General features: G+C 43.6%; 1 protein-coding gene across 3 annotated transcripts in view; it reads left to right on the forward strand.

Annotated features, from left to right (window-relative positions):
- Positions 1-21,151: 21,151 nt before the first annotated feature.
- Rabep1 (rabaptin, RAB GTPase binding effector protein 1) overlaps positions 21,152-27,026 on the forward strand; it is a 102,989-nt gene continuing 97,114 nt past the window's right edge. For 2 of the 3 annotated variants that reach the window (XM_032912500.1, XM_032912502.1), the window contains exon 1: positions 21,152-21,386. In XM_032912500.1, the coding sequence (XP_032768391.1) occupies positions 21,353-21,386 (34 nt within the window). In that variant the 5' untranslated portion in view covers positions 21,152-21,352. The remainder of the gene's footprint in view (positions 21,387-27,026) is intronic. The other variant, XM_032912499.1, reaches the window with a different exon arrangement.

The raw sequence follows: 27,026 nt of genomic DNA on the forward strand, positions 1-27,026 counted from the left end.
ACCTGTGACTCCGCCCCCAAGTTATTTCTCATTGGTAAACTAAGATGCTAACCGTCAATAGCTGGGCAGAAGAGACATAGGTGGGCTTTAGGTTTCCTGGGCTTGGGACGAAGAACAACCACAAGGGGAAGGTTCAGGAAGAGGAAGAAGGAGAAGCCACCATGGGTTAGAAGTCAAGAAACTGTGAGTTAAGAACAGCTAAGATGAAACAGTAAGTAGTAATGAGAAGGGTAGACTGACTCCAGGACAGGCTTCAGATTGGCAATCTAGGGGGGACTCCAGCACAGGCAAGGGCCCTGGAGAGAACTGAGGACTACTTTAAGTCCAGCACAGGCTGAAGGGAGCTACTAAATGAATAAAAAAACAAACACAAAAACACACACACACACACACACACACACACACACACACACACACATACACAAAACCCAAAAAAACCTCCCAAAAAACAGGCTTCAGGCAACTCGTCAGAAACTGCCCAGTCCACAGAGGCTATCCCTGTCACCTGGCCTGAGGCAAGGACGATGGGTCAGCAGCACTTTCCAGACTTCCCCAGCAACAGTTTTCAGTCCCTACTAACAGTTTTCAGTCCCCACTCCCCAGTAATGGAATGTCCCTAGAGATAGAACAAGATATAGGTCATCTATCCCAGAACCCCCTAATGTGTTTTAAATCAGCTGAGCTCACATGGCTGTCTGTCTTGGTAATGGGAGACCCCAGTATGCTGGACTTCTGCAGAATAAAACACTCTTTGCATTTATATACTATTTGAGTTCTCCGGTGAATCATGGACCTGTACAGTAAGTAGTGATTCAGGGTTATCGATAGGAAAGTAGATTCTAATAGGATAGAGGGTAGGTATCTGCTCAGTTCTTATGCTGTTTAAGGCTTATTGTAAATTTAAAGGTTGTGTGTATCTTTTTTTTTTTTTTTTTTTTCGGAGCTGGGGACCGAACCCAGGGCCTTACGCTTGCTAGGCAAGCGCTCTACCACTGAGCTAAATCCCCAACCCCTGTGTGTATCTTTTAGCTGGGAGCTAAATAGTCTACGATGGGGTAGAAACCCAGGATAGGATTAAATGATTTCCACAACAAGAAGGTCCCAGGCAATGCAATGAGATTGGGAGAAGAGGTAGTATGACTGCTAATAATATGGACTCAGTAGGCTGGGGAGATGGTTGTGTTGGGAAAGGGTTGCAAGCACTAGACCCAAGGAATGTCTCATTTCCTTGAACCTATGTTTAAAAAGAAAAGCCTAGCCTGGCAGGTATGGTGCATGACTTTAATCCAATTGCTTGGGATGCAGAGTCAGACAGAGCTCTGTAAGTTCAAGTCTAGTTAGTCTATCAGAACAGCCAAGGCTACGCAGAGAAACCATCTCAAAAAACCAAAAGGAAAAGCCTAGTGTGGTGGCGAACATTTGTAATCTCAGTGCTTTGGATCCCTGGGGCTTGTTGGCTAGACAGTTTAGCCCATCCAGCAAGCCCCAGGTCCCAGTGAGAGACCCTGTCTCACAAAACACAAGGTGAGAACCAGGCATGGTGGCAGATGGCTGTGCTCACAGCTCTCAGAGACAGCTGGGTTTCTTGGAATTCCAGTCTAGTCAGGTTTACATGGTGAATTTCATACAGCCAGAGCTACATAGGGAGACCCTTTCTCAGAAACACACACACACAAAATCAACCAACAAACCAAAACCAAGTTGAGATGATGAGAGAGGAAGCAAACAGATAAAACATTTAAAAATAAATTTAAAAATAAAACAAAAACTAAGGAACACAGGTTCTGATAACAAAACCCAAGGTTGATCTAGGTTGATCTCTGGCCTGCACATACAAGTGCTTACACACACACACACACACACACACATACACACACACACACACACACACACACACGAGAGAGACAGAGAGAGACAGAGAGACAGAGAGACAGAGAGACACAGAGAGAGAGACAGAGAGAGACAGAGAGAGAGACAGACAGAGAGACAGACAGAGAGAGACAGAGAGGGAAGGGGGGAGGGGGGAGGGGAGGAAAATGGGGAGGAGAGAGAGAGAGAGAGAGAGAGAGAGAGAGAGAGAGAGAGAATTTAAACTCAAAAGTATAAGAATGAAATCCAGCCTCGGTTAAAACACTTGGTCACGCTTTTTTTGTGAGAAACTGGGAAGATTCATTTTGCCAAATGGTTTGTAAATGATATTGTTCTGTTTAGCACTAAGTTTGAAGAAGGAAGGAAAGGTTACGCTGCGGGAGGCCGGCCAGGTGTTACCCGAGATCTAATTTAGAATTCAGTTACATTGGCTTGCCTCCCTGATCTCCTCGCTGTCCCTACCATCCAGGGAGAAGGAAGGGATGAGGTTCCTGAGATACTCATCTGTGAGAGCACAAGAGGCTTTTTGTTACATAACCTCGGAGGAATGTAACCTTTAACCACAAGTTCGGGATAGCCAGAAAATTTGTAAAACATATTGATTGTGACAAATTGTATGTGTCTAGTTAGACTACAAAATATGCTTGCTGGAGGCAGCCGGACTCACCCACATGATCCGAAAAGAGTTTAGCGGTTTGGCGACAATTATGGTATTATTTTATAATGAAGTATTTCCCAAGCAAAGACAATCAAAGAATTGCCGGAAGACCTGGAGAGCCAGCCCTGAGGTTTTGAAGTAAGAACCACAACTAACCTTGTGGCCTGCAGTTGCCCTTGTGACCACATCTCTGCTGCCACTCTGCTGTGGTATTGGAAGTGGAAGCTGGAGGCCCCCACTGGCCCTGTTGCGACCTCTAACACCACCTCCACCATCCTATGCTCCACTACCTCTGCTTCCTTCCAAGCTTTAGAGCCCAAACTAGGGACTGTGCATCCAATTGGTGGTGTGGTGGTTTGAATAAGAATGCCCCCCATAGGGGTTGGGGATTTAGCTCAGTGGTAGAGCGCTTGCCTAAGAAGCGCAAGGTCCTGGGTTCGGTCCCCAGCTCCGAAAAAAAAGAACCAAAAAAAAAAAAAATGCCCCCATAGGCTCATATATTTAAATACTTAGGGAGAGGCACTATTTGAGAGGATTATAAGGATCAGGAGGTATGGCCTTATGGGAGGAAGTGTGTTAGTGGGGATGGACTTTGAGGTTTCAAAAGTCCCAGCCAGGCAGCCCTGGTCTCATTCTTTGCCTATGGATCAGGATGTAGCTCTCAGCTACTGCTCTAGCACCTGCCACCATGCTCCCCACCGTGGTGTAAAGTGGACTAAACCTCTGAAACCATCAGCGAGTCTCAGTTAAGTGCTTTATTTCATAGGTGTTGCCTTGGTTATGATGTCTCTTCAAAGCAATCGAATAACGACTAAGAAGGGCCGTAGTAGCTGGTGGTGCTGCTGCATGCCTTTAATCCTAGCACTTCGGATGCATAGGCAGGCGGAACTCTATGAGTTCGAGGCCAACCTGTTCTACAGGAGAGTTCCAGGACAGCCAGGGATACACAGAGAAACCCTGTCTCAAAGAACAAAAAAAAAAGAAGAAGGGGAGGAGGGAGAAGAGGAAGAGGAGGGGGAGGAGGAGGAGGAGGAGGAGTGAGTATGTCCTAGGTGCAGAAGAGTAAAGGAATCTGGGGAAGTAAATACCTAACAATTTTAGACTTTTCTTTAGTTTTTAGTGTGTGTGTGTGTGTGTGTGTGTGTGTGTGTGTGTGTGTGTGTGTGCACATATATCCACAGAGGGCATTGGATCTCCTGGAGTTTTGTGAGTCACTCAGTGTGGGTGCTGGGAACTGACCTGTGGTCTTCTGGAAGGAAGAGCTGTGCTCTTAACTGCTGCACTCCTAGCCCCACAGTCCTGGCTTTTATGCTAGGAGGAGGATTGTGCTAGGAATGTTGCAATGGGGTTTCAAATATAGGGAATACTGTGAAGCGTCTTCAGTACATAAGCGTTTCCAAATATGAATAGCTAATAAAAGTGATGTCAGGCTTGGAATGTAGGTCAGTATTAGGGGTTGGAACATAAAAATCCCTTGTGTCTTGTTAACTCCAGCTATATTCTTAGTCTGTATCTGTGCCCCAAAAAGGTGAAGGTTGGAAGAGAACACGGCCTCACCAACTCACTGGACTCACTTGCAACCCCCTGTTGCAGCTAGCAGTGGTGGCACACACCTTTAATCCCAGCACTTGGGAAGCAGAGGCCGGTGGATCTCTGTGAGTTGGAGGCCAGCCTGGTCTACAGAGTGAGTTTCAGGACAGCCAAGGCTACACAGAGAAACCCTGTCTTGAATGAACAAACAAACAAACAAAAAGAATTTGCAGACTAGTTTATCCACTGTCTTAGTAAGAAGTTCTCTTATTTTCTGAGCTAGCATTATGTTTTTCTCTCTCTTCAAGTCTCTCACATCTCTCCTTCACCAAATGGTGATTTAGTCCCCTGAGAATGCAGACGAAATCAATGGTGTCTGTTGAATGCTTCTCTTCCCACCAGTACAACCCTTGCATTCATCTTCTGTATCTCATCCCCTCTCCCCTACTCGGCTGTGCCTGTGATCTCCCCTTTCACACTGTTCCGGATCATTCTAGTGGAATTAACACATCTCTTAATATATCCCATGACAAACCGCAAACGAAACAAAAGCTTGCTTTGAGCCTGCGTCCTCTTCCACCTTCTGACTCTGTTCCCTTTCCCAGCAAACTTGGCCATTCAACTCTCACACTCTACGTCTCCAACTTTGCCTTAAATGATTTCAATTGAGCTCTTGTTTCACTGTTCAATCAAGGTCACTAATGACCTACATCTTGCCAACGCCAAGGTTTGTTTGTTCTGTTGGCATCTTAATGAACTTCTTAGCATTTGGGCCTGTTGAGTGCTTGGTCCATTCTGAAACAAGTTTGTAGGATCTCAGGGCTACAAGACATGCACACGCGCGCGCGCACACACACACACACACACACACACACACACACACACACACACACTCACAGACTCCTTTCTCTCCTCTTTTTCATCTACATGGCCTCCTGAGAACTCTAGCCAATCACTTCTCTCTGTTGTTTATATTCTGTCTAGGTGATTTATGATCTCTTATTTTTTTTCTCTACAAATTTTATCCTATTTATTTTCAACTTGTTTTGAAAAATTTCAAACTTACCCCAAAACTGAAAGTTACCCCAAATAATACTGAACAAGCCATATGCACTCCAGTAAAGCTCATCAACTGCTAATATCTCCCCAAGATTCATGCATTTGTACCTTCCCTTTCTCCATCCCTTCCCTCTCTTCTGTCCTGCACATTCCAAAACTGGAGAGAAAAGATTTTCCTAACTATTATACTATGTAAGAGATTAGAGAATAAGGCTGGGGAGTAGCTCAGCAATAGTGTGTGTGCTTAGTACACAAAAACCTCAAGTCTGGTGCCCAAGACTACAACAAAGAGAACAAAATGAAAGAAAAGAAAAAAAGGATTAGTAACATTTAATATCCAGTTCATGTTAACATTTTTTTTCCAGTTTCTAAACTGGGTGTCATGGCACACACCTTTAATCCCTGCACTTGGGAGGCAGAGGTTGGGGGCTCTCTATGAATTTGAAACCAGTCTGGTCTATGTAGTGAGTTCCAGGATGACAGGACTATACAGAGTGGCCCCGTCTCAACAAAACAAACAAACAAACAAAAATCTACTTTTCCAAATAGTTTATTATATAATAAATATATAATTTATATATATATTCAACATATATTTGTATATATTCTGAATGGACCAAACACTCAGCAGTCTCAAATGCTAAGGACCTCAGTAAGATGCCAACAAACAAACAAACAAACAAACAAACCTTGGCTTGGGCAAAATGTAGGTCGTTAGTGACCTTGATTGAACAGTGAAACAAGAGCTCAACTGAAATAGTTAAGGCAAAGTGCTGAAAAAGTAGTGGGGAAAAATATATACATACATAATATACATGCATATATACATATACACATACATACACACATCATATATATGTATATATATATATATATATTCTCCTTTAGGATTGGCAAGATGAGTTTAGTGGCTGAAAAGTGCTTATCACATAACCCTGATGAATTCTCAGATCTCTCTCTCTCTCTCTCTCTCTCTCTCTCTCTCTCTCACACACACACACACACACACACACACACACACAGACACACAGACACACACACACACACTAATAATCATGCTGCTATTGTTAGAGGTTCTAACTGTTCTATTGCTGTGAAGAGACACCATGACCACAGCACCTCTTGAAGGCATTGAGTTGAGGCTATCTTATGGTTTCAGTCCATTATCATGGTGGGGAGCATGGCACCACGCAGGCAGACATGGCTTTATATCCATGATCCATAGAGTTTTATATCAGATCCACAGGCAGAAGGAAGAGAGAGAGAGAGAGACACTGGGCATGGCTTGGACTTTTGAAACCTCAAAACCCGCCTCCCAGTGACACACTTCCTCTCACAAGGCCATATTTACTCCCACAAAGCCACACCTCCTAATCCTTCTCAAGTAGCACCATTCCCTGGTGACTAAAGCATTCAAATATTTGAGCCTATAGGGGCCTTTCTTATTCAAATAATCATATTCCACTCCCTGACCCCCATAGGCTTGTAGCCATACCATAATGTAAAAATGCATTTAGTCCAACTTCAAAAGTCCCCATAGTCTATCACAGTCTTAACACTGTTCAAAAGTCCAAAGTTCAAAGTTTCTTCTGCATCTGATCATAGGGGAAAAGCCAACTTCAGCTTAAAACCTTTTTCCCCCTTTAAATCCAGGATTCAACTAAGATTTCCCCATTGTACTTGGTCCCTATCCTTTTACTATAGACTAAAAAGTCATGCTCTCCTCCCCACCTCTCCTACAAAGTAACCTTTGTTTTTCTTTTGCAACATTGTCCTTTTTGAAGAGTATGCTTGTGGTGATTTGAATGTTGAATGGCTCCCATAGTCTCACATATTTGAATACTTGGTCCCCAGTGGTGGAACTATTTGGGAAGGATTAGAAGGTATGGTCTTGTGGGGGTGTCACTGGGAGCAAGTCTTTGAGAACTGAAAATAACTCTCCTAGCTAGTATGGAGATACATGCTTTTTTTTTTTTTTTTTTGTTCTTTTTTTCAGGGCTGGGGATTGAACCCAGGGCCTTGCGCTTCCTAGGCAAGCGCTCTACCACTGAGCTAAATCCCCAACCCCTGAGATACATGCTTTTAATCCCAGAATTCAGAAGGCAGAGTCAGGTGGATCTCTGAGTTCAAGGCCAACCTAGTCTACATGGTGGGTTGCAGACTGGCCAATGCTACCCAGAGTCAGTCAGTCAGTCAGTCTGTCTGTCTCTCTCTGTCTTTGTCTCTCTGTCTCTTGGTTATATTATAGACCAAGATGTATGTGAACTCTCAGCTGCTTTTTCACTCTGCCGTCATGGAGTCTAGCACTCTGAAACTGTAAGTCAACGTAAACGTGTTCTTTATAAGTAGCCTTGATCAGGGTGCTTTAGCACAGCAATAGAAAACTCATGCTGCTCCTGGACGATCTGTGGTGATACATAACATTCGACCTGGGCAATTTTGCCTCCTAGAGAACATGGCAATGTCTGAAGATGCTCTCAGCTGCCACAGCTGGGGAAGTGGCACCTGCACCTTGTGGGAAGAGACCAGAGAGGCTGCCAAGCATTCTGCAGAGTAAAGGAGAATCCAACGAAGCATGACCCAGACCAGAACATTATAAGTTTACATTAAATGAGCTTTAGGAGATTGAATTCAATGTTAGAGTACTTGCCCTGGGTTTGATCCTTAGTTCCTGCAAAACCAAAAACCAATCAACCAACAAACAAAAAGATAAAATTACAACAACAACAACAAACAAAACCAAAACCAAAACCAAAACCACTAAGTAATATTTTTAAAGGTTTATTTATTTTATCTGCATGTACACCTTTTGTGCAGTCCTAGAAAGAGGCCATCAGATCCCATTACAGATGGTTGTGAGCCACCATGTGGTTGCTGGGAATTGAACTCATGACCTCTGGAAGAGCAGACACTGCTCTTAACTGCTGAGCCATCTCTCCAGCCCATAATAGTAACATTTAATGGTTTCTCTTTGCTTAGAACAGTGAGAACTCAAAATGTATCTTATATTAGATCAGAAGCTCAAAGCCCTAAATCTGCCCTAATGCAAAAGGGGAAAAATTGCAGGGACCATTGTTTTGGAACAAGCTAACAATTGAGATAGCTGATCTTCCAAAAACCTCAGGACTCCGGAGATACTAGCCGTATTTTCCAAATAGACTAGTTTCAGTTGGCATGACAACCAGATTCCCTCTCAAAAATCCTTACATAAAAGAAGAAATCCGAGGTGACCTAACGAGTCAGCAATTCCTCTGTTGTCTCTCTAACCTGACTCCACCTTACAAACATTGGCTTTGTGCTGAGGGTCCGCAGCCTAAATCTATCCCCCTTTAACTAGTTCTACAGTATAGATCTTGAAACTACACAGAACCTGTGAGGGTCAGCAGTAATTCGAGGGGACAGGAGAGGTCTGAATTGCACCCTTCCCCCAACCCTCTCCATATTAAGTTTGAAACCGGCTGCACAGACTTGCCCTAGTTTTATCTGTCTGGCAGCTACCACTCCTACGGTTTTTTCTTAATTTGAACTGGCTCAGAACTCACCAATATGAATGGTCCTACCCCCAGGACGTGGAGAGGATAAGCAACATTGTTTGTTTTACATTAGTATCCGATATGGACCTGAAAAGCTGATGAAGGAGATGTCTGTAGAGGGGTTTGATAATCTCTCATTTACATTTGAGATTCTAGAAGGATACATGCCCATTAGTACGCATGCCTAAAAGCACCTGAGGCAGCCTCAGTGCGTCACTTCCGGCTGACCCTGGGGCTTTTCACTTGGTGGAAATGAAGTGCGAGGCGAAGCTGTGAACAGTGTCTGGTCATTGTAAATGTGGCCCTTAGTCAAGACTTAGGCTTGTTGGTTCAAGGTTAAGGATATCATGACCCAATTATTAGCTGGCTATTAAGTTATTTGAGTGGGCATTTCACAGAGTTAGTCCTGGAGACTCATCGAACAGCAAAGGCAGCAACAGCAAAATGAAACGGACTGGTACTGGGAATAGGATAGGGGGATTTGATTTCCAGAGTTTCCATGTTTTATTATTTAGAATAGTTTCCGCCCCGTATAGTAGTAGAAACCTTTATTCCCAGCACTTGGGAGGCAGAGGCAGGAGAATCTTGGGAGTTTGAAGGCAGCCTGGTCTACAGAGTGAAAAAAATGCCAGAACAGTCTGGGATACACAGAGAAACCCTGTCTCAAAAACAAACAAACAAACAAACAAACAAACAAATAAATAAAACCAAACATCACACACACACACACACACACACACACACACACACACACACACACACACACACACACACACACCCGAAAACATAAAGTATACCCAAGGGGCAAAAAAGTCAATGAAAGGTGTAAGGAATTGGACTTACTAAGAGTTTTATTTTAATTTGTTATTTACTGTTTTTTGTCTGGGATTTTGAGACTGGGTAGCCCAGGCTTGCCTTGAATTCACTATGTAGCTGAAAAAGCCCTTGAACTCTTGATTCTCCTGCATTCAGCTTCCAAGTGCTGTCACTGAGGGAGGGTAGGTACTATGTATCTGAGATTACCATTGTGTTCAGTCACACCTGGCTCTATTAAATATTTTAAACCAGCCTTTAGCAGTATGGCCAATGGGGCTGGAGAGGTTTATTCCAGCAGTTCTCAACCTGTGGGTTTTGACTGCTATGTGGGGGTCTAATGACCCTTTCACAGGGGTGCCTAGGACCATGAGAAAACACAGGGTTACAGCACTGGGAGGGTTGGAAACCACTGGCTTAGTGGTTCAGACCAATGACTGTTCTTGCAGAAGACCTGGGTCCGGTTCCCAGCATCCACATGACAACTCACAACCATCTGTAACTCTCGTTTTAGAGGATCCAAGAACCTCTTCTGGCTTTCACAGGCACTCCATACACATGTGGTAAGCATACACTCAAGCAGCCTCCCATGTATCCATACATGCAATTAAAAACTTTTTTTTCAAGACAGGTTTCTCTGTATAGCCCTGGTTGTCCTGAGAGTCATTCTGTAGACCAGGCTGGCTTCGAACTCAGAGATTCACCTGCCTCTGCCTCCCAGGTGCTGGGATTAAAGGCACAAAGAAAAGGAAACAAATATATCCAAATATGACCATTAAGGAAGATACTCACGACTGGTCAAAGTGTCTGTGGAGTGCTCAGCCACACATGGGACATCTAATCTATGTCACATATTTCCCCAAGGCTCGGGGACCACTGTGAAATATCCGGTGGAAAAACCAACAGCCAGAAGTCAGGGAGACTGGAATTGAACAGTGTCCTCAGGACCATTGCACCTGTGAACTCAGTTGTGGAGGCCTTCACAAGATGGAACCAGTCAACATTGCAGTGTGGAGACAGGAGGAACTCACGAGGCCACACTTGTAGCTGAAGAGCTGCTACTGTTAGTTGATGGTTTAGATGGGAGGGTCAGCTTTCTTTAAGGGTGTGATCCCCGGTAGATCTACCACCCTCTAGTGGATGGTTCCACACCCATAGGCTATGGCAGTGAAAATGAATTTGGTGACATACATGCATACATACATGCATACATACATGCATACATGCATACATACATACATACAGAAAAAGGAGAGAGTACACAAAGTGGGGAGGGGATAAGGAAGTGGGGGTGGATCTTGGAAGAGTTAGGGAAAAGAGTGGATAGTAGCTCTGCTCAAACTATATTGTATGTATATATAATATTCTCAAGGAATTAGTAAAAACATATATTTTTAAAAATACCTATGTGGGGCTGGAGAGGCGGCTCAGTGGTTAAGAGCACTGACTGCTCTTCCAGAGGTCCTGAGTTCAATTCCCAGCAACTATATGGTGGCTCACAACCATCTGTAATGGGACCTGATGCCCTCTTCTGGTGTGTCTGAAGATAACAACAGTGTACTCACATAAAATTAAAAAAAAGTAAATCTAAAAAAGATACCTATGTATTTGTATGTATGTACACATGTTTGAGTGTATGTACCTGTACCACAGCATGCCAGAGCCTGCATTGGATCCCTAGGAATTGGAGTCACAGATACTTGTGAGCAGACACCTACACTAAGTAGGTGCAGGGAACTGAAACTGGGCCCCCTGTAAGAACAGTAAGTCCTTCCAACATTAATATATTTAAACATCATTATCAAGCGGTGGTGGGACAGCCCAAGCTACGCAGAAAACCCTGTCTTGGAAAAAAAAAAAAAAAGCACACAGACTTCTGAGTTCAAGGCCACCTTGGTCTGCAGAGGGAGTTCCAGGACAGCCAGGGCTACACAGAGAAGCCCTGTCTTGAAAAACAAACAAACATTATCAAAGTTGGGTGTGCTGGCATGCATTTTAATCCCAGTCCTGGGGGAAAATGCAAGTGGATTTCTGTGAGTTTTAGGCCAGCCTGATCTATATAGTGAATTCCAGGGTAGCCAGGGCTACACAGAGAGACCCTGTCTTAAAAACACAAAACCAAACAAACCATTCTAATAGGTGACACATATTTTAATGACTTGAGTATGACCGAGGACTAGGAAGTGAAATGAACGGTCTGACTTCTTGGCTTGCAGAACTCTTTGCAGCTCTGTTTTAATTTAGTAAAACCCATACCATAAAGTGGTCAATATGAATACTCTGTGGCTGTGGCCTTCCAGAATATTCTATCAGAAGGTGTTTGGTTTTGGATCCGGGAACAAGGAACTGAGGTGCATGTTTTGTGTATCAAAGCGGACCTGGCCCCCAGGTTCTCCCAGCATCCCTTAGTCCCTATCTAGCATGCCCTGCCTCCAACCCTCTGCTTCCAGTTCACCGGTTGCCCTTCCGGAGGGACTCTTTAGGTCTTCCCCACCTCACCCTCTGTGTCCTCTCTCTGCTAGTTCCCTTTCTGTCTTCCCCTCCTCTCTTCCCGATGGTGATTTCACAGGCCTTGGTCCTTGGAGCCAGTGAGCTCACCTGCCCCAGCGCAGCTTCCCAATAAACCTGAATTTAGTATAATCTAATCTGGTTTAAATTGGCTCATTTAACTGGCAGAGAAATCACTTATCAGAAGGGGATCTGAATTTAGCTATTAGATATTTTTTTGGCCTTTGAATAAAAGCAGACCAATGCCTGAGATGTTTGGAAATGTTTCTCAGGACCATTCCTCGGTTGCTACATTTCTTTATTGTTTGGTCTTTACCTCCAGGATTGTTCCCAAAGCGATGAGGTATGCCAAGAGATTCAATGCTGTCTTCTGGCCTCCGTGGGCACCTGTCACACATGTGGTACACCTATATACATGCAGGCAAACATTTACATAAAAAAATTTAAGAAGAATTTGATATTTTTAAAAAATGTCTAAAACCCGACCCGAGAAGCCCCTTCTAAGGCGGAAGCATGAGAATGATGCCTTACAAAAAGATTAACAGGAAGTTAGGGGACAGGCACGGTTGCATACACCTTCAATTCAGGCCTTCTGGAGGCAGAGGCAGGCAGATCTCTGTGATTTTCAAGCTAGTCAGGGGGCATAGTGAGGCCTTGTCTTAAAAACAAAAGGAAACAAAAACAAAATTCCTGCAAAGCAGGGTGAGAGATAGGTCAGTTGGTAAGGCACTCGCCTGCTTGCACTGCCAGCACAGGGCCCCAAGTTTCAACTTCTAGAATTTATGCAAAAAAGCAACATTGTAATCCCAGCAGTGCCGAGGCGGACAAGGAGAATGGGAGGTTGCTGGCCAGCCTGTCTAACCTCCTTGGTGAGATTCAGGCTCATGAGAGGTACAATGAAGGTGGATGGCTCCTGAGCGATGACTCTTGAGGATGTCTGGCTTTACCACATGAACCACATGAACCACCCGCACACACATATACAGACTGATGGGTTCACTACAGAGTTATTGTAGTCAGAACAGTGTAGAACAAGCTAGGCTTCATTATAAAAATCAACAGAATAGACCTGTGCATTATGGTCAATTGATTTTTTGTTTTGTTTTGTTTTTTTAAGATGGGTTTCTGTGGTGGTTTGAATATTCTTGGCCCACGGGAAGTGGCACTATGAGGAGCTGTGGCCTTGTTGGAACAGGTGTGGTCTTGTTAGAAGAAATGTGTCACTGTGTAGCTAGGCTCCTAGTGCTCGAGCTCTGCCAGTGCCAAAGAAACCTTCCTGCTGGATTCCCGTGGCGGATCCTCCTGCCTTTGGATCAGATGTAAAACTCTTGGCTCCTCCAGCACCATGTCTGCCTGGATGTGCCATGCTTCCCACCATGATGATAATGGACTGAACCTCTGAAACCGTAAGCCAGTCCCAGAACTCACTCTATAGACTAGGCTGTCAAGTTCACAGAGATCCACTTGCCTCTGCCTCCCCAGCCCAGGGTTTAAAGGTGTGAGCCACCATGTCCAGCATTTTTTTCCCCTTTGAGAGGGCATTTCTCAGTAGCCTCCTTCCTTGGCTGTCCTGGAGCTGTAGACCAGGCTGGCCAGGAACTCACAGGGATCCACCTGCCTCTATTTTCCAAGTGCTGGGATTAAAGACATGAGCTATCACTGACTGGCCAACAATTGATTTTTATCATGGATATCAATACATTTCATTAGGGAAAGGCACTGTCTCTTTAACAAATGGTGTTACAAAAATCAATATGCTTGTGTTGCAGAATAAAATTGGACTTTTAACTCACATCAAGGAAAAAAGTCACTGAAAATGGGGTCAAAGACTAAAGGAACTATTGAACTCATAGAAGAAGAGATAGGTACAAGCTTGAATCAGTCAGCAGTCTCTCTCTCTCTCTCTCTCTCTCTCTCTCTCTCTCTCTCTCTCTCTCTCTCTCTCTCTCTCTGTCCTGAACTAGCTCTGTAGTCCAGGCCAGCCTCGAACTCACAGAGATCTGCCTGCATGTGCCGTGCTCCCCCCAGCCCCCAACACCTGATCATGGGGTTTTATCTCAGCCATAGAAATGTAACTAAGACGATATATTGGACTTTATCAAATTAAAAACTTTGGTTCTGCAGTGCAGTGCTGGAAGTGTAACTCAGTGGTAGAGCAGGACCTGGAATCAGTCCTCAGTGGAAAAAGCCCATCGTGGGTTGGATGTTCTTAAACTGTAAGCCAAAGTAAATCTCTTCTCCTTTAAGACATTTCTCACACATTTTGTCCTGTGGAATGAAAGGCTGATAGACAGCATTGGTTGAGTAGCGTTAGGGGCATTTTTGTGCACGGCTGTGAAGGTTGGCATATGAGCTTTTATAAGCAATATGCTTTCCTTTATAAAACGTATTTGTATTTTATGTATAGGAGTGTCTTGCCTGCACTTATGAATGGCGCATGTATGCAGTGGTCATGGAGTCTAGAAGAGAGGGTTATAGCCTCTGGCATTGATGGAATAAGGGTAAGTCACTGCCTGGGTACTGGGACCTGAACCTGGGTCCTTCGTAAGAGCAACAAGTGCTTTTAACTGTGGAGTCATCTCTCTTAACCCTGGCGTATATTTTCATTTCACTTGGTATATTCCCGGCTAGAAGCTGGTATATTAGAAAAAATACAGGGCTTATTAGAAAAAATACGTATTACAGATGTTGAATCATTTGACAACTCCATGCCTAACATTTTGAGAAACTGCCAAACCAGCTTCCAGAATATCTGTAAAATCCCTTTGCCTCAGTTCTAGAGTTCCTGGGATTATAGGCACCGTGCTACTAGACCAGTTCAAATGACCTCATTTTCAGCTTGTAACTGGCAAAGATCCCTGTCTGTATCAATTTCTTTTCATTTCTGTGCTAAAACACTGTGACCAGAAGAGATTTATGGAAGAGTGTTTACTTTGGCTTACGGTCCCAGAGGTGGGCTTCACAATGTGGGGGAGGCATGGCAGTAGATGACTGGAGGTCGAAACTGAGATGTCTCATCTCTAATCACACACAGAGAGCAGAGAGAGCAAACTGGGAGTGCTGTGAGGCTAGAAGCCCCCAGCAAGGTTATACTTCCCAAATGTTCTCTATCGCCTCCCCCAAATTGCTCCCTCAACTTAGGCCCAAGCATTCAAACAGCTAAGCCTATGGGGGGCATTTCCCACACTGCCTTTCTTACCTGAGTTACATCAAAACATGTCAGATTTAAAAAAAAAATTATTAATTTTAATTTATATGAGTACATTGTAGCTGTCTTCAGACACACCAGAAGAGGATAGTAGATCTCATTACAGATGGTTGTGAGCCACCATTTGGTTGATGGGAATTGAACTCAGGACCTTTGGAAGAGCAGTCGGTGCTCTTAATCGCTGAGCCATCTCTCCAGCCCCTTGTGTCAGATTTAAAGTCAATCTTTCATATCCCTGGCATTGGCTCCAGAGTATCCCCCATCTTGAGCTGAGGATGCTCAAGATCATTATGTTCAAATCCATAGCGGTATTGTTTGAATGTCCCTTGGACGTTACGTGTTAAAGGCATGGTTGCCAAATCACAGGCTTTTGGGACATGGTTGACTCTTGAGGACTCCGACCTACTGGATGGATTTTGATTGATAGATTCATAATATGATGGCCCTATTGGGAGGAGGTGGAAAACTGGGAGGAGGTAGATCATGGGGTCATGCCCTGGAAAAGATCTACCTTGTCCCTCACCATTTCCTAGTTCTTTTTCTTTTTGATTGTCAGTTATGTGGTGAGCAGTTCTACTTTGCTGTGCCTGTCTACCCCGACGCTCTGCCTCAACAAAAGTCCAGAAAAGAGCCAACCAACCATGGACTGAGGGACATGGTCTTGGAAACCATGAGACAAAAGAAACATTTCCTTCTTTTAATCGTTTCTCTCAGGTATTTGTCAGAATGAAGAAAAACACACACGGTGTTTGTGTATCTCCCATGCGATGCTTCTGTAACAATTAGGGGTAAAATAAATCAGTTCACAATATTTCTCAGGTCAGCCTGGAACTCACTTTCTACCCCGGATGGCCTTAGACTCCTGGCAAATCTACTGCTTCAGGCTTCCCAGTGCTGGAGTTGAAGTGGGAGCCACCACACCCAGTTTTTGAATATACTCTAAGTCAGTGGCTCTCAACATGTAGGTCACAGTCCCTTTGAGGGTCGAATGGCCCTTTCACAGGGGTCACATATCAGGTATCTTGCATATCAGATATTTACATTATGATTCATAATTAGCAAATTTATAATTATGATATGGCCACAAAGGAATTTTATGACTGGGGAGTCACCACAACTTGAGGAAGTGTATTAAAGGGTCTCCACAGTTGGAAGGTTGAGAATCACAGTTCTAAGTCATCTGTAAACTACTTACAGTCCCTAGTGCAATATCAAGGCTATAAAGTAGTTGTTATATCATATTGTTTAGAAAATAATGACATGAGAGAAAGTCTGTTAAACATTCAAAACAGATGAGCTTCCCTTCAAATACTTTTGATAAGAAGTTGGTTGACTTTTAGAAGAATCCATGGTTATAGAGGATCGTTATGCAGAGGATAGGATGTTAACTACCACATTGCCAGCACCCTCGAAGGGTAGGCTTTTAGGAGGAGCCTTTCCAAATGGCATGCCACTGCCCCCTCAGTTCCTAATCATTTTTGTGATTGCCATTATTCTTCTGTACTGACTCTCTTCCTGTCTTTTACTGTTTATTCACAAACTTCCCTTTTTCCTGTTTTGTAACTTTACATAAATTGAATTAGAGGATTTCAGTACATTTTTCTCTTAAAATTATGTTTGTGAGGACTAGGTGCTGTGGCAGGCGCACGCCTATGATCTTGGAAGGTTGATTTGGAGCATTTGAGGAAGGCCTGTGTTACATAGTGAATTCCAGGCCTTCTCATGCTATGTGGTGGGGCTCTGTTGTTAGCGAAATAATTTGCATTGATTACATGACTATATGCTTACTTAATTAAAATAATTGGGGTTCAGAGGTAAGAGCACTTGCTTTAGAAACACGAGGGCCTGAGCCCAGATCTCCACAGCTGTGTAGAAGCTGGCATGGCCATGCATACCTAGAACTCCAGTGCTGAGGAATTGTGGGAGACAGGAGGATCACTGAGCTTGATGGCTGCTGGTGCAGGTCAACAGTAGGGAACTCCAGGTTCAGTGAGAGAATAAGGCAGAATGTGATAGAGGAGGATATCTGATGTCCTCTGGCCTTCACACAAACATGGCAAACAAACCTGTACACATAGATGTACACACACACACACACACACACACACACACACACACACACACACACACACACACACTTCACCAGGAAGATGGTTCAGTCATTAAAGTTCTTGCCATATAAGTATGAGGAACCAAGTTCAGACCTGCAGAACCCATGTAAAATGTATAGTTCTAATCCCAGGTCTGGAGAGGTGGGGATAGGCATCTCCCTGGAGTTTGCTGGATAGCTAGTTAAGGAACTTCACTCACGTTAAGGAACTTCAGATTCAGTGAGAGACCTTGTCTCAAAAAAAATAAGGTTGGACTTTGTTTACAGAAATCAATCTGGAACTGACTTGAAAACTCCCTTCCTCTTGGCTAGGATTGCATTTGAGGCTTGCTCCACAGGAGACAGTTCATGCCTGGTATTATGGGTTGAAAGCCCACAGCTAAGGATGTCAAAAGTCATCCTGTTGTCTTGCTAAGTGGACCTGTGGTCAAACTGCCTCCTCAATACTTACGTTTATATAGAGAGATTATTGATACAGCCAACTTTGACCAGAGAAGCTCTTTGCAGTGGGCAAGAATTAATGCAGCGACTCATAGCTGGCTGAAGAGCTAAGAATACGTAATTATTGAATGCTTAATGGGACATCCGTCTCATACCGTCATCCTCCGACCCTACAAGGCTAACCGGACATCTAGGAAGAGGGGGCAGATAATGCGTAAGAGCCAGAGAATGAGCAGAAGTGCTGTGAAATGCTGTCTTCAGGACCATGGCCACTGCACTCACGAACTCACCTGCACATGATCAAGCCACCAAGAGAAGTCAACACAGGGGTTGGAGATATGGCTTAATGGTTAAGAATACTTGTTGTTCTTCAGGGGAGTTGGATTCAATTCCCAGCACCCATACGATAGCTCACAGCCGACTTTTAACTCCCAGGTACTCACTTGGTGCACATTTACACACATAAAATAAACTAGAAAGGAAAGAAAGAAAGGAGAGAAGTCATATAAAGCAGGGAGGGAGACATAAAGGCCTGCCTGGGCTGAGTGGGAAGGGGGAGGAGGGTTGTATAAGATCAAGATACATTGTTTACATGTATGAAATTGTCATACAATAAAAGATACTCTGTTAAAAATTAGGTGGAGAAAAACTGAGAAAGGTACCCAAGATAGACTTCTGACCTTCACACGAACACAGATATACCTGAGAACATGTGAACAAATGTACAAAAATATATCACACACCACACAAACTTAAAAGTCAGATGTAGTCGGGTATACCTGTAATCACCGTACTCAGGAGGCTGGGAGTTTAGGGCCAGCCTGGGCTACAGTGTTGCTGTCTCAAAACCAAAACAAAACAAGACAAAACAAAGGCATCTCTGTTGATGAATATTTGGTCCATTTATTTATTTGATGTATAATGAAGTATAACACTGTAAATATTCTTGTGTATGTCATATTTCACATGCAATGTAATTGACGATTGATTATTTCATGTTTTATTTCTTAATTTCCTTCAGAATAAGAATTAACTTCTGGGGGCTGGAGAGATGGCTCAGCGATTAAGAGCACCGACTGCTCTTCCAGAGGTCCTGAGTTCAATTCCCAGCAACCACATGGTGGCTCACAACCATCTGTAAAGAGATCCGATGACCTCTTCTGGTGTATCTGAAGACAGTTACAGTGTACTTATATATAATAAATGAATAAATCTTTAAAAAAAAAGAATTAACTTCTGGGGGTTGGGGATTTAGCTCAGTGGTAGAGCGCTTGCCTAGCAAGCACAAGACCCTGGGTTTGGTCCTCAGCTCCAGAAAAAAAACAAAACAAAACAAAACAAAACAAAAAAAAAACGAATTAACTTCTGTTGCTAATGTAGGCTTTGAGCATATGTTAGTTTTCTCCAGCATGTATCTAGGAATGGCATCTGGTTGTTGGGTCTTAGGGTTTAATAGAAAATAGGAAACGGGACTGGGGTATAGATCAGTTCGTAGAGTGTTTGCCTACAAGGAACAAAGCCCTGGATTTGTAATTCTAGCATTTGGGAGGTAGGAGGGTCAGGAATTCAAGGCTAGCTTGGGCTACATGAGAACCTGTCTTTAAAAAAAATGAAATGAATATGAAAATGTATATAACTCTTGGTCCTTCTTGCTTATTTCAAAATTACCTTTTCAACTTTTGACATAGGGGGCTCTGACGGTCCCTAGCAGATGTCTGATCATTGCTGAGTGACCTTAGTCTTGAGGACCAGGCTGCAACCCTGATTACCAGTGGCAATAAATATGCCACTCAGTCAGTGGAAGGAGTCCCATCTGTGGAGGACAACAACATCTGCTATCTTTATGGTTCCTGCCTCCTATTAGTCACTGCAACAGGACAGACGATTACTGAGTTGCCTGACTGGGGCCAAAGGTCTCCCCGGTGTGCAAGGATTTGCTCATCCAGGAAGGTCAGATATCAGGGGTGGGTGGAGACAGGCTTCATTTGCTCTGTCAAAGTCATACCAGGAGATGTTAATTGCTTAAAAATCTAAATATAATCCCCCTTAATGTTAGCGGGACCTCAGGCAAAAGTACAAATAGATGACTACCTATTTAAAACTATAAATCATTTCAAAGAACTGGGAACCTTGCTAGAGTCTAGTCTTCTACTTTGACTAATGTGTACCATTATGGTTTGAAAGTAGACCTTTGCAGTGACTTCGGAGCAGACTTGAATTCAGAATTTTTAGAATCAAAATAAATAAATAAATAATAGTAGGACCTATCCTGAAATTCCAGCTTCTCAGGAGGATGAAGCGGGATTGCAGAAGCAAGACCAACCTGGGCAATTTAGGGAGAGGGTGTTTCAAAATAAAAAAAATAGAACAAGAGTTACCGCTACTGCTGAGCGGTGGAGTGCTTGCCTACTGTGCTTAAGGTTAAATCCTCAGGACTGCAGAAGGGAAAAAAGACTAGCATAGATTCCTGGCCTTTGGGGGTACGTGCACTCGAATAAGCTCATGAGAGGAGCGTAAGCCCTGGCCCCGTTCCTAGCCTGTTGCCATCCTTCTTTCCTCACCTGTCTTGCACCACGAAAGATCCGTGAGCACACACAGCAGCTCAAGTGTGTAAGTGCTATGCTGCCTCCTCCAAAAGCAGCTGCCCTTTGGCACGCTGGGAAATGTCTACACCCTGTCTTATAGAAAAAGTAGAGATCACAGCTTCAGTTACCCAGGGAGGGAATTCTGGGCTCACGGGAAGGAAAGTAGACTTGGTTCCGAAGTGCCAGACTGTGTAGACTCCTTGTCCTAGAGAGACAGCAAGGACTGAATGGGGCTGGAAAGGGATCTTTAAAGTCTGGAGCCCCCGTATGGCTCTCTTGCCCAGGCAGAAAGGTTGTGCTTTCTGTATGTAGTTTCTCCTGTCAAGAGTGCAAGCACTGTGTCTGGCTGTATCTCCAACAGCTTCTCTAGGCTGGGCACGTTAAAGACAGACATAGTGGCTTAACGGAAAAAGTACACTGGCTTGCACAGCAGAAGATCTGGGGTTCAGACCAAGTTCTGGCCATAACAATTCTTCCTACGTTATTGCCTCATTTAAACTTTTCTTAGCCACCGTATTCATCAAGGTTATGAGGTTAAGGGACTTTCTCAAGGTCACACAACTAGGCAAAGTAGTGGCTGGGTTCGGGTGCACCACAGGGTCTCCTCGCTCGTCTTTATTTTTTGCCTAGGTCATGGGAGCTACGAGCTTGTAGAGTCTTTTTGCCTTTGCAGCCACCAGCCTCCAACACCCTTAGCTCTCATCAGCCTCTCTCTAGCTCCCAGGCCTGGACCCCTCCTCCCCGTCTCCCTCCCTCCTGAGGCCCCGCCCCTCCCCTTAGGCCAACGTCACGTGCCAGCCCATCCCCCCGCGCCTGCGCACTGCTTATTTCCCGCTGTCAGGATGAGGAGGCGGAGGTCGGCGCTCCGGTCCGTCTCTGCCCGAGGCTGTGGCGGCGCCGGCGGCTCCAGCCTTAGCGGTTCCTCCCTGGGCGGCGGCGGCCGCGGCTCGGTCGACGCGTTCTCCGCCAGCTGAGTCCGCCGCAGCCCGGGACGCTGCTTCCCCGCCCATCCCCGTTCCCCGAGGCCGCCCACTGGCCATGGCGCAGCCGGGCCCGGCTCCCCAGCCTGACGGTAAGGCGCCCACCATGGCGGGCGCGGCCTGCCCGGCGCTGCGTCGTGGGGGCCCTTGGGGCAGGAAGGGCCCGCGCTCGGGTCCGGGGGTGACCCACGGGCTGGAGGCGGGGGCGCGCGGGCGTCGCTTGCTGGGGCAGCCGGGCTGGGGAGGGGGCGGGAGGCACGCGCGGGCGGCCGCGGGGAAGGGCGTGGGGAGGCTGCGGGGAGCCGGCGGCGGCGGTGGAGCGCGGAGAGGAAGGTGCGGTAGGATTAGCACGTGGGTTCCTCCTGTGGGGAGGATGGAAATCGAGAGCATGTGCTATATTCCTTAAAGAAAAGGCGAGCTCTCGCCTCGGTAGTGGCGGTGTGCCCTCTCGCCCCACCTCCGCCCCCGCCTCCTCAGGCCACGCTCCAGCGCTCTTTGCACTGGACTTGTAAAAGTAACTGGGATCCTAAGGATTTAGCATTCTTTGAGTGGTAGAGTTGCTTCATGGTATGTCCAGGCTCCTTTCTTAGTCTCTTAGGGCCTCAGTTTCTGACGCGCGAAGAGTGCTTTTGATTCATGTCTCTTTATCGAGAAAGATGGACAAGTCTTGGGCCGTGCGATAAAGATGGCAACGTTCAAATGTAAAAGGATAGTTTAGTATTATTTTGGGAGTGTTAGGAATGAAAAGGTGCTCGAGAGGGCCGAAATTGAGGAGTCAATCTTCCTTTCGTCTCTTCCTTTCAGGCGATGGGGGTCTCACTTTGTGGACCTTGTTGACCTGAAACTCCTGAGCTATCCTCCTGCCTCAGCTTCCTGAGTAGCCAAGACTTAACAGGTGCAGGGCAGATTGTCTTAATAGTGCTCGTATTGGAAGGGAAAAAAAGGTCTCGTCCTAAATAAGCCATGATGATGATTATTATTATTAGAGCCTTCATGACCTTTCAAAGGACTGAGTTCTGCGATCACATTGTTTCAGTTGTTGTTGTTGTTGTTTTTGTTGTTGTTGTCGTCAACCTGGAGTTATGTTTGGAAAGAATGTACTCGGTCCTTGGCAAGATCTTACTGTATCTAGTTGAGAAAGTTCTTTCAGGTATATGTCTGTAGTTGGCTTTTGTGCTTAGCATCTTTACCTGTAAGTGGAATGTTGGGATATGGTGGTTGGCACCAGAGGTACTTGGCCTTTTCCAAGAGTAGTCTCTGAAATAACCTTTTGTGAAAACCTGTTTGTTCTTGCCGTAGGGGAATTGGAAACAATGTTATCAGATTTTGAGACTCTTGCTACTCTCTGGGAAGTGTTCTCTGTAGACTGTTAGCCTCTAGTTTTGGGTTTTGTTAGTTGCCTAAGGGGTAATGTCCAGCCTTGATTTTAACTTGCTTGCTGTTCCTATTCCAATACGATAAGGGAGGTGTTTCTGGTGGGCTGTCAGGAAACGAATTTTTTTGGACTTCCTTTTAACTCTCACCTTTTGTATTTTGTGTCAGGGAGGAAAACTTTACAAACTCTCCTTGTTACTGCAGACAGAGGCAGCATAGAGAAAGCTCTGGCTTCTGGTTGGTCTACTTAACTGGCTGCTGCCTTCTTTTGCTTTTCATGGACAACTCAGGTGACATGAGTCTGGACTCTTAATTTCCTGCCTCTTTCCAGATATGAAATGGTCTTCCCTACAAATAGGCAGAAGTGACTAAGCACTTCACAGAAGAGAGGAAAACATTAGCTTTGAGGAATCTCATATTCTCTCAGTGTAGGTTTACTTCCTATTTTTCAAATTATAAGACGGTGGGATGAGATTAAGTTTACATACGTTGTAATTTTTTTTTTTTTTTTCGGAGCTGGGGACCGAACCCAGGGCCTTGCGTTTGCTAGGCAAGCGCTCTACCACTGAGCTAAATCCCCAACCCATACGTTGTAATTTTTACTAGTATAAGTTAATGTAAATGGGCAAAGGTATCTATCAGTTCACAAAAGGAGAGAGAACTTGGTATGTTTGAATTTTGTGTCATTGTCTGCTTATAAGTTCATCTTGCGGAATTAATTTTTCTCTTTAGTTGAGTTCATATCGATAACTTTAATTAAAAGCACACTTTAATTTCTTAGACCTGCTGAGTTAAAAAAACAAAACTATTGGAAAATTCCTTTGCATCAGACCAACAGTAAAACATAACTACTTTGCTTTCACATCATTTTGGAAGCAGTTGCCCACTGTTTTTCTTTTTGACATACTTTTTTTGTATTTTTCATGAGTATTTTAAGACAATATTAAGGTTTATTAAGAGTATATTTGTATGTAATTGGTAAGACAAGATGTAACTATTTAATTTTTTTATTTCATAATTCTTGAAGGTTTTGCTTTTAATGATGCACTTTGATAGATGCCAGTTGATTAAGTTATTTTCCATTGAGAATTCAAAGACAAGTGTAAAAATTTCTCAGATTTCAATTTAAGCTAAACTATATTTTAGAAGTATTTGTCCTGATTTTACTTCATTAAAATTAAATTTTTAAGAATTATATTTATTTGTGTGTGCTTGTATCCATGTCACAAGAATGTGTGTGGCTGTTAGAGGGCAACTTGTGGGTGTTGGTTCTCTCACTTCACCATGTAGTTTCTGGGAAGTGAATTCAGATCATCAGGCTTGACAGCAATCATGTTTACTTGCTGTGTGTTGTTACTGGCCCTTTTATTTTGTTTTTTTATAATCCTGCCATTAAGAAATTGTATGTAGGTCTGGAGAGATGGCTTAGCAGTTAAGAGCAATGGCTCTTCTTCCAGAGGACCTTAATTCCATTCCCAACAACAACATGGTGGCTTCTATAATTAGGTCTGATGCTCTCTTCTGTCATGCAGACATATAGGAAGACAGAACACATGATATACATGAATAAATAATTTAAAAAATTGTATGTTAGAAAAAAGGATTTTGAATGTTTCCCATAAAGAAATGATAAATATTTGATGGTATAGATATATTTAACTTCGTTTATACATTTCATCATACATGCTAGTTTCAAAACATGTACCCCCATTGATGCTTTTACTTTATTTTTATGTATAAGAATGTTTTGCTTGTATGTGTGTTAGGATGTGCATGTCTGGTTCTCTTGGAAGTCAGAAGAGGGCGTCTGCTTCCCCTGGGATTAGAGTTACAAATGGTTGTGGCTGGGAATTTAACCCAGGCAGGTCCTCTGGAAAAGCAGCCAGTGCTTTTAACAGCTGAACCATCCTCTCTCTAGCACTTCATTGATGCTTTAATATATTAGAAAAAATACTTTAAGAAGTAGCAGTGTATCCTCCCCATTTCTCAGATTTGAGGTTTCTGTTCTACTCTTTACTCATAGTTACACAGATGTGTTACTTTTAATCCCTGAAATAGGTAATACATACATGACCTACAACTTTCTTGTCTCACTTAAACGTTATGAATCATTACTATGTGTGTGTAAATGGTCATATGGCTGTGTGATATGCCATAACCATTGTAGCTACTTGGTTATCAGGGAATCTTCATGTTAGTGAGGGGGGTTGCTATTGTAATAGTGGTAGTGCTCCTAGATGAAGAAACCGAAGCACAGAGAAAATGTTTGGAGTTACATGCCTGGAGTTACAGTAAGTTAGAGAGTCAGGAACCAAACGCAACTTCTGATGCCAGGTTTGTTTACTAGATGAGACAGATTGCTGTCTGTTTTCGTATTACATATACTCTGTCTCATTCTTACTATTCCATCAGGTGTGTGGCATGGATGGGGTATTTGCTTGTTTTTTATTGTTTTAATAATTTTTTTTTGCTATTTATGTGTATGCATATTTTGCCTACCTTTGTCAGTCCCTTGTACCCACAGAGACCAGAAGAAGGGATTGAGTCCCTGGGATTGGAATTACAGATGGTTATGAGTTACCTTGTGAGTGGTAGGGATTGAACTCTGTAGAGAAGAGCAATCAGTGCTCTTAACCTCTGAGCCATCTCTCCAGTCCCTATTTTTATTTTTATTATTGAGAAAGGGTCCCACTCTAGTTCAGCTGGACCCCAGTTTATGATGACCTCCTGTTTCATCCTCTGGAATATTGGGTTGCAGGCATTAGACACCCTGCCTGGCTGTGTTTTGAATGGTGGGCTGGCAGGTTGCTTATCTTCATTTTACAAGCAATGCTAAAATGATGTACTTGTAGTTTTTTCTATTGGGATTTGAACCCAGGACCTTGAGCATGCTAAGCAGGCACTTTACTACTGAGCTGTCTGTCTAGTTTTGAGACAAGACCTCATTTTACCACAGGCAGGCTTTGAATTTAAGATCCTCCTGCCTCAGCCTCCTTAGTAGTTGGAGTTGCATGCCTGCACACCAGTATCTTGCTTTTATATCTGTAAAAATACTGGGTTAAAGGACACATTCTGAGTGATTCAAATGTTAAAACTGCTGCTAGATTAAGTTAAAAAAAAAGTATCACTTTACATACCTGCCAGGGTGAGAAGGTAGGTTTCTCCTTTAAAAGCTCTGGATAGTTATTGTTTTAAATTTGTCTTCTGATAGATTAAAAAGAGGCTATTTTTATTTCTGTCTGTTTGTCTATCTCTTTTCTCTCTGTGTGCCCCCTCTCTGACTCTGACAGTCTTTTGCTAGGTAGCTTAAGTTAGTCTTGAATTCACTATATAGCTTTGGTTCACCTCAAACTGCCATTAGTCCTACCTCATCTTCTAAATGCTGGGATTACAGACATGCCCACTATGCCTGAGGAATTCCTTAATTAACACTTTGGTGCCTAGAGTATGCCAACCCCACTGTTAGTCTCTAAGAAATACAGAGATAAGACAAACCCCAGACCTGGTCTCTTCCTAGGCAGTCATTTAGTCATTAATTAGATTATTCCACAGTTGGGTGTAAAACCATTTATTTAACTATTAAAAATGTGTATTACTTGCCAGGCACAATTCTCTATAATTATAATCCATAAGTGGACATGAGAGGTAATAAATAGTCCTGCCCTAATGAAAGGAAAACATACCAGACAGACGCAAGTCACAGTAATAAATGTTCAGCAAAAAGGCAGCAGAAGCAATGGGCTAGTTTTATTTATTTTTATTACTAAGGTGTATATGTGTTTATGGGGTGGAATAGGTTCACATGTATATAGGTGCTCACAAAAGTATATAGGTGTTAGATTCCAAAGAGCTGGAGTTACAATTTGAACTACCTGATGTGGATGCTCAGAACTGATCTTGGGTCCTCTGCAAGAGTCAAATGATCTGCTAAACCTTCTCTTTTGCCCTGGGGTTGGTTGTAAATGAAATGTTCGGAGTAGTGATATTCTGATGCAGATGAAATCTGTGCAGAGACTTGAAGGACACAGTAGAATTAACTGGAAAGATATCTGGAGGAAGAGGAGTATTATAAAGGGATCCATGTTTGCAAAAGCTTTGAGGGAGTGTGTTTGACATATTTGAAGAGGCCATTGTGATTGGAATGTTAGGAGAGTGAGGGGTGATAGTAGTGGGATGTGAGATCTCAGAGATAATAAGGTGAGGGCAGGTTTTGCACGGCCCTAGAAGCATTTTTTTTTTTTTAAAAAAGATTTATTTATTTATCATATATAAGTACACTGTAGCTGTCTTCAGATGCCATTACAGATAGTTGTGAGCCACCATGTGGTTGCTGGGATTTGAACTCAGGACCTCCGGAA

This window comes from Rattus rattus, chromosome 9 (assembly GCF_011064425.1).
Source record: "Rattus rattus isolate New Zealand chromosome 9, Rrattus_CSIRO_v1, whole genome shotgun sequence".
In the NCBI taxonomy this organism is placed as follows: domain Eukaryota; kingdom Metazoa; phylum Chordata; class Mammalia; order Rodentia; family Muridae; genus Rattus; species Rattus rattus.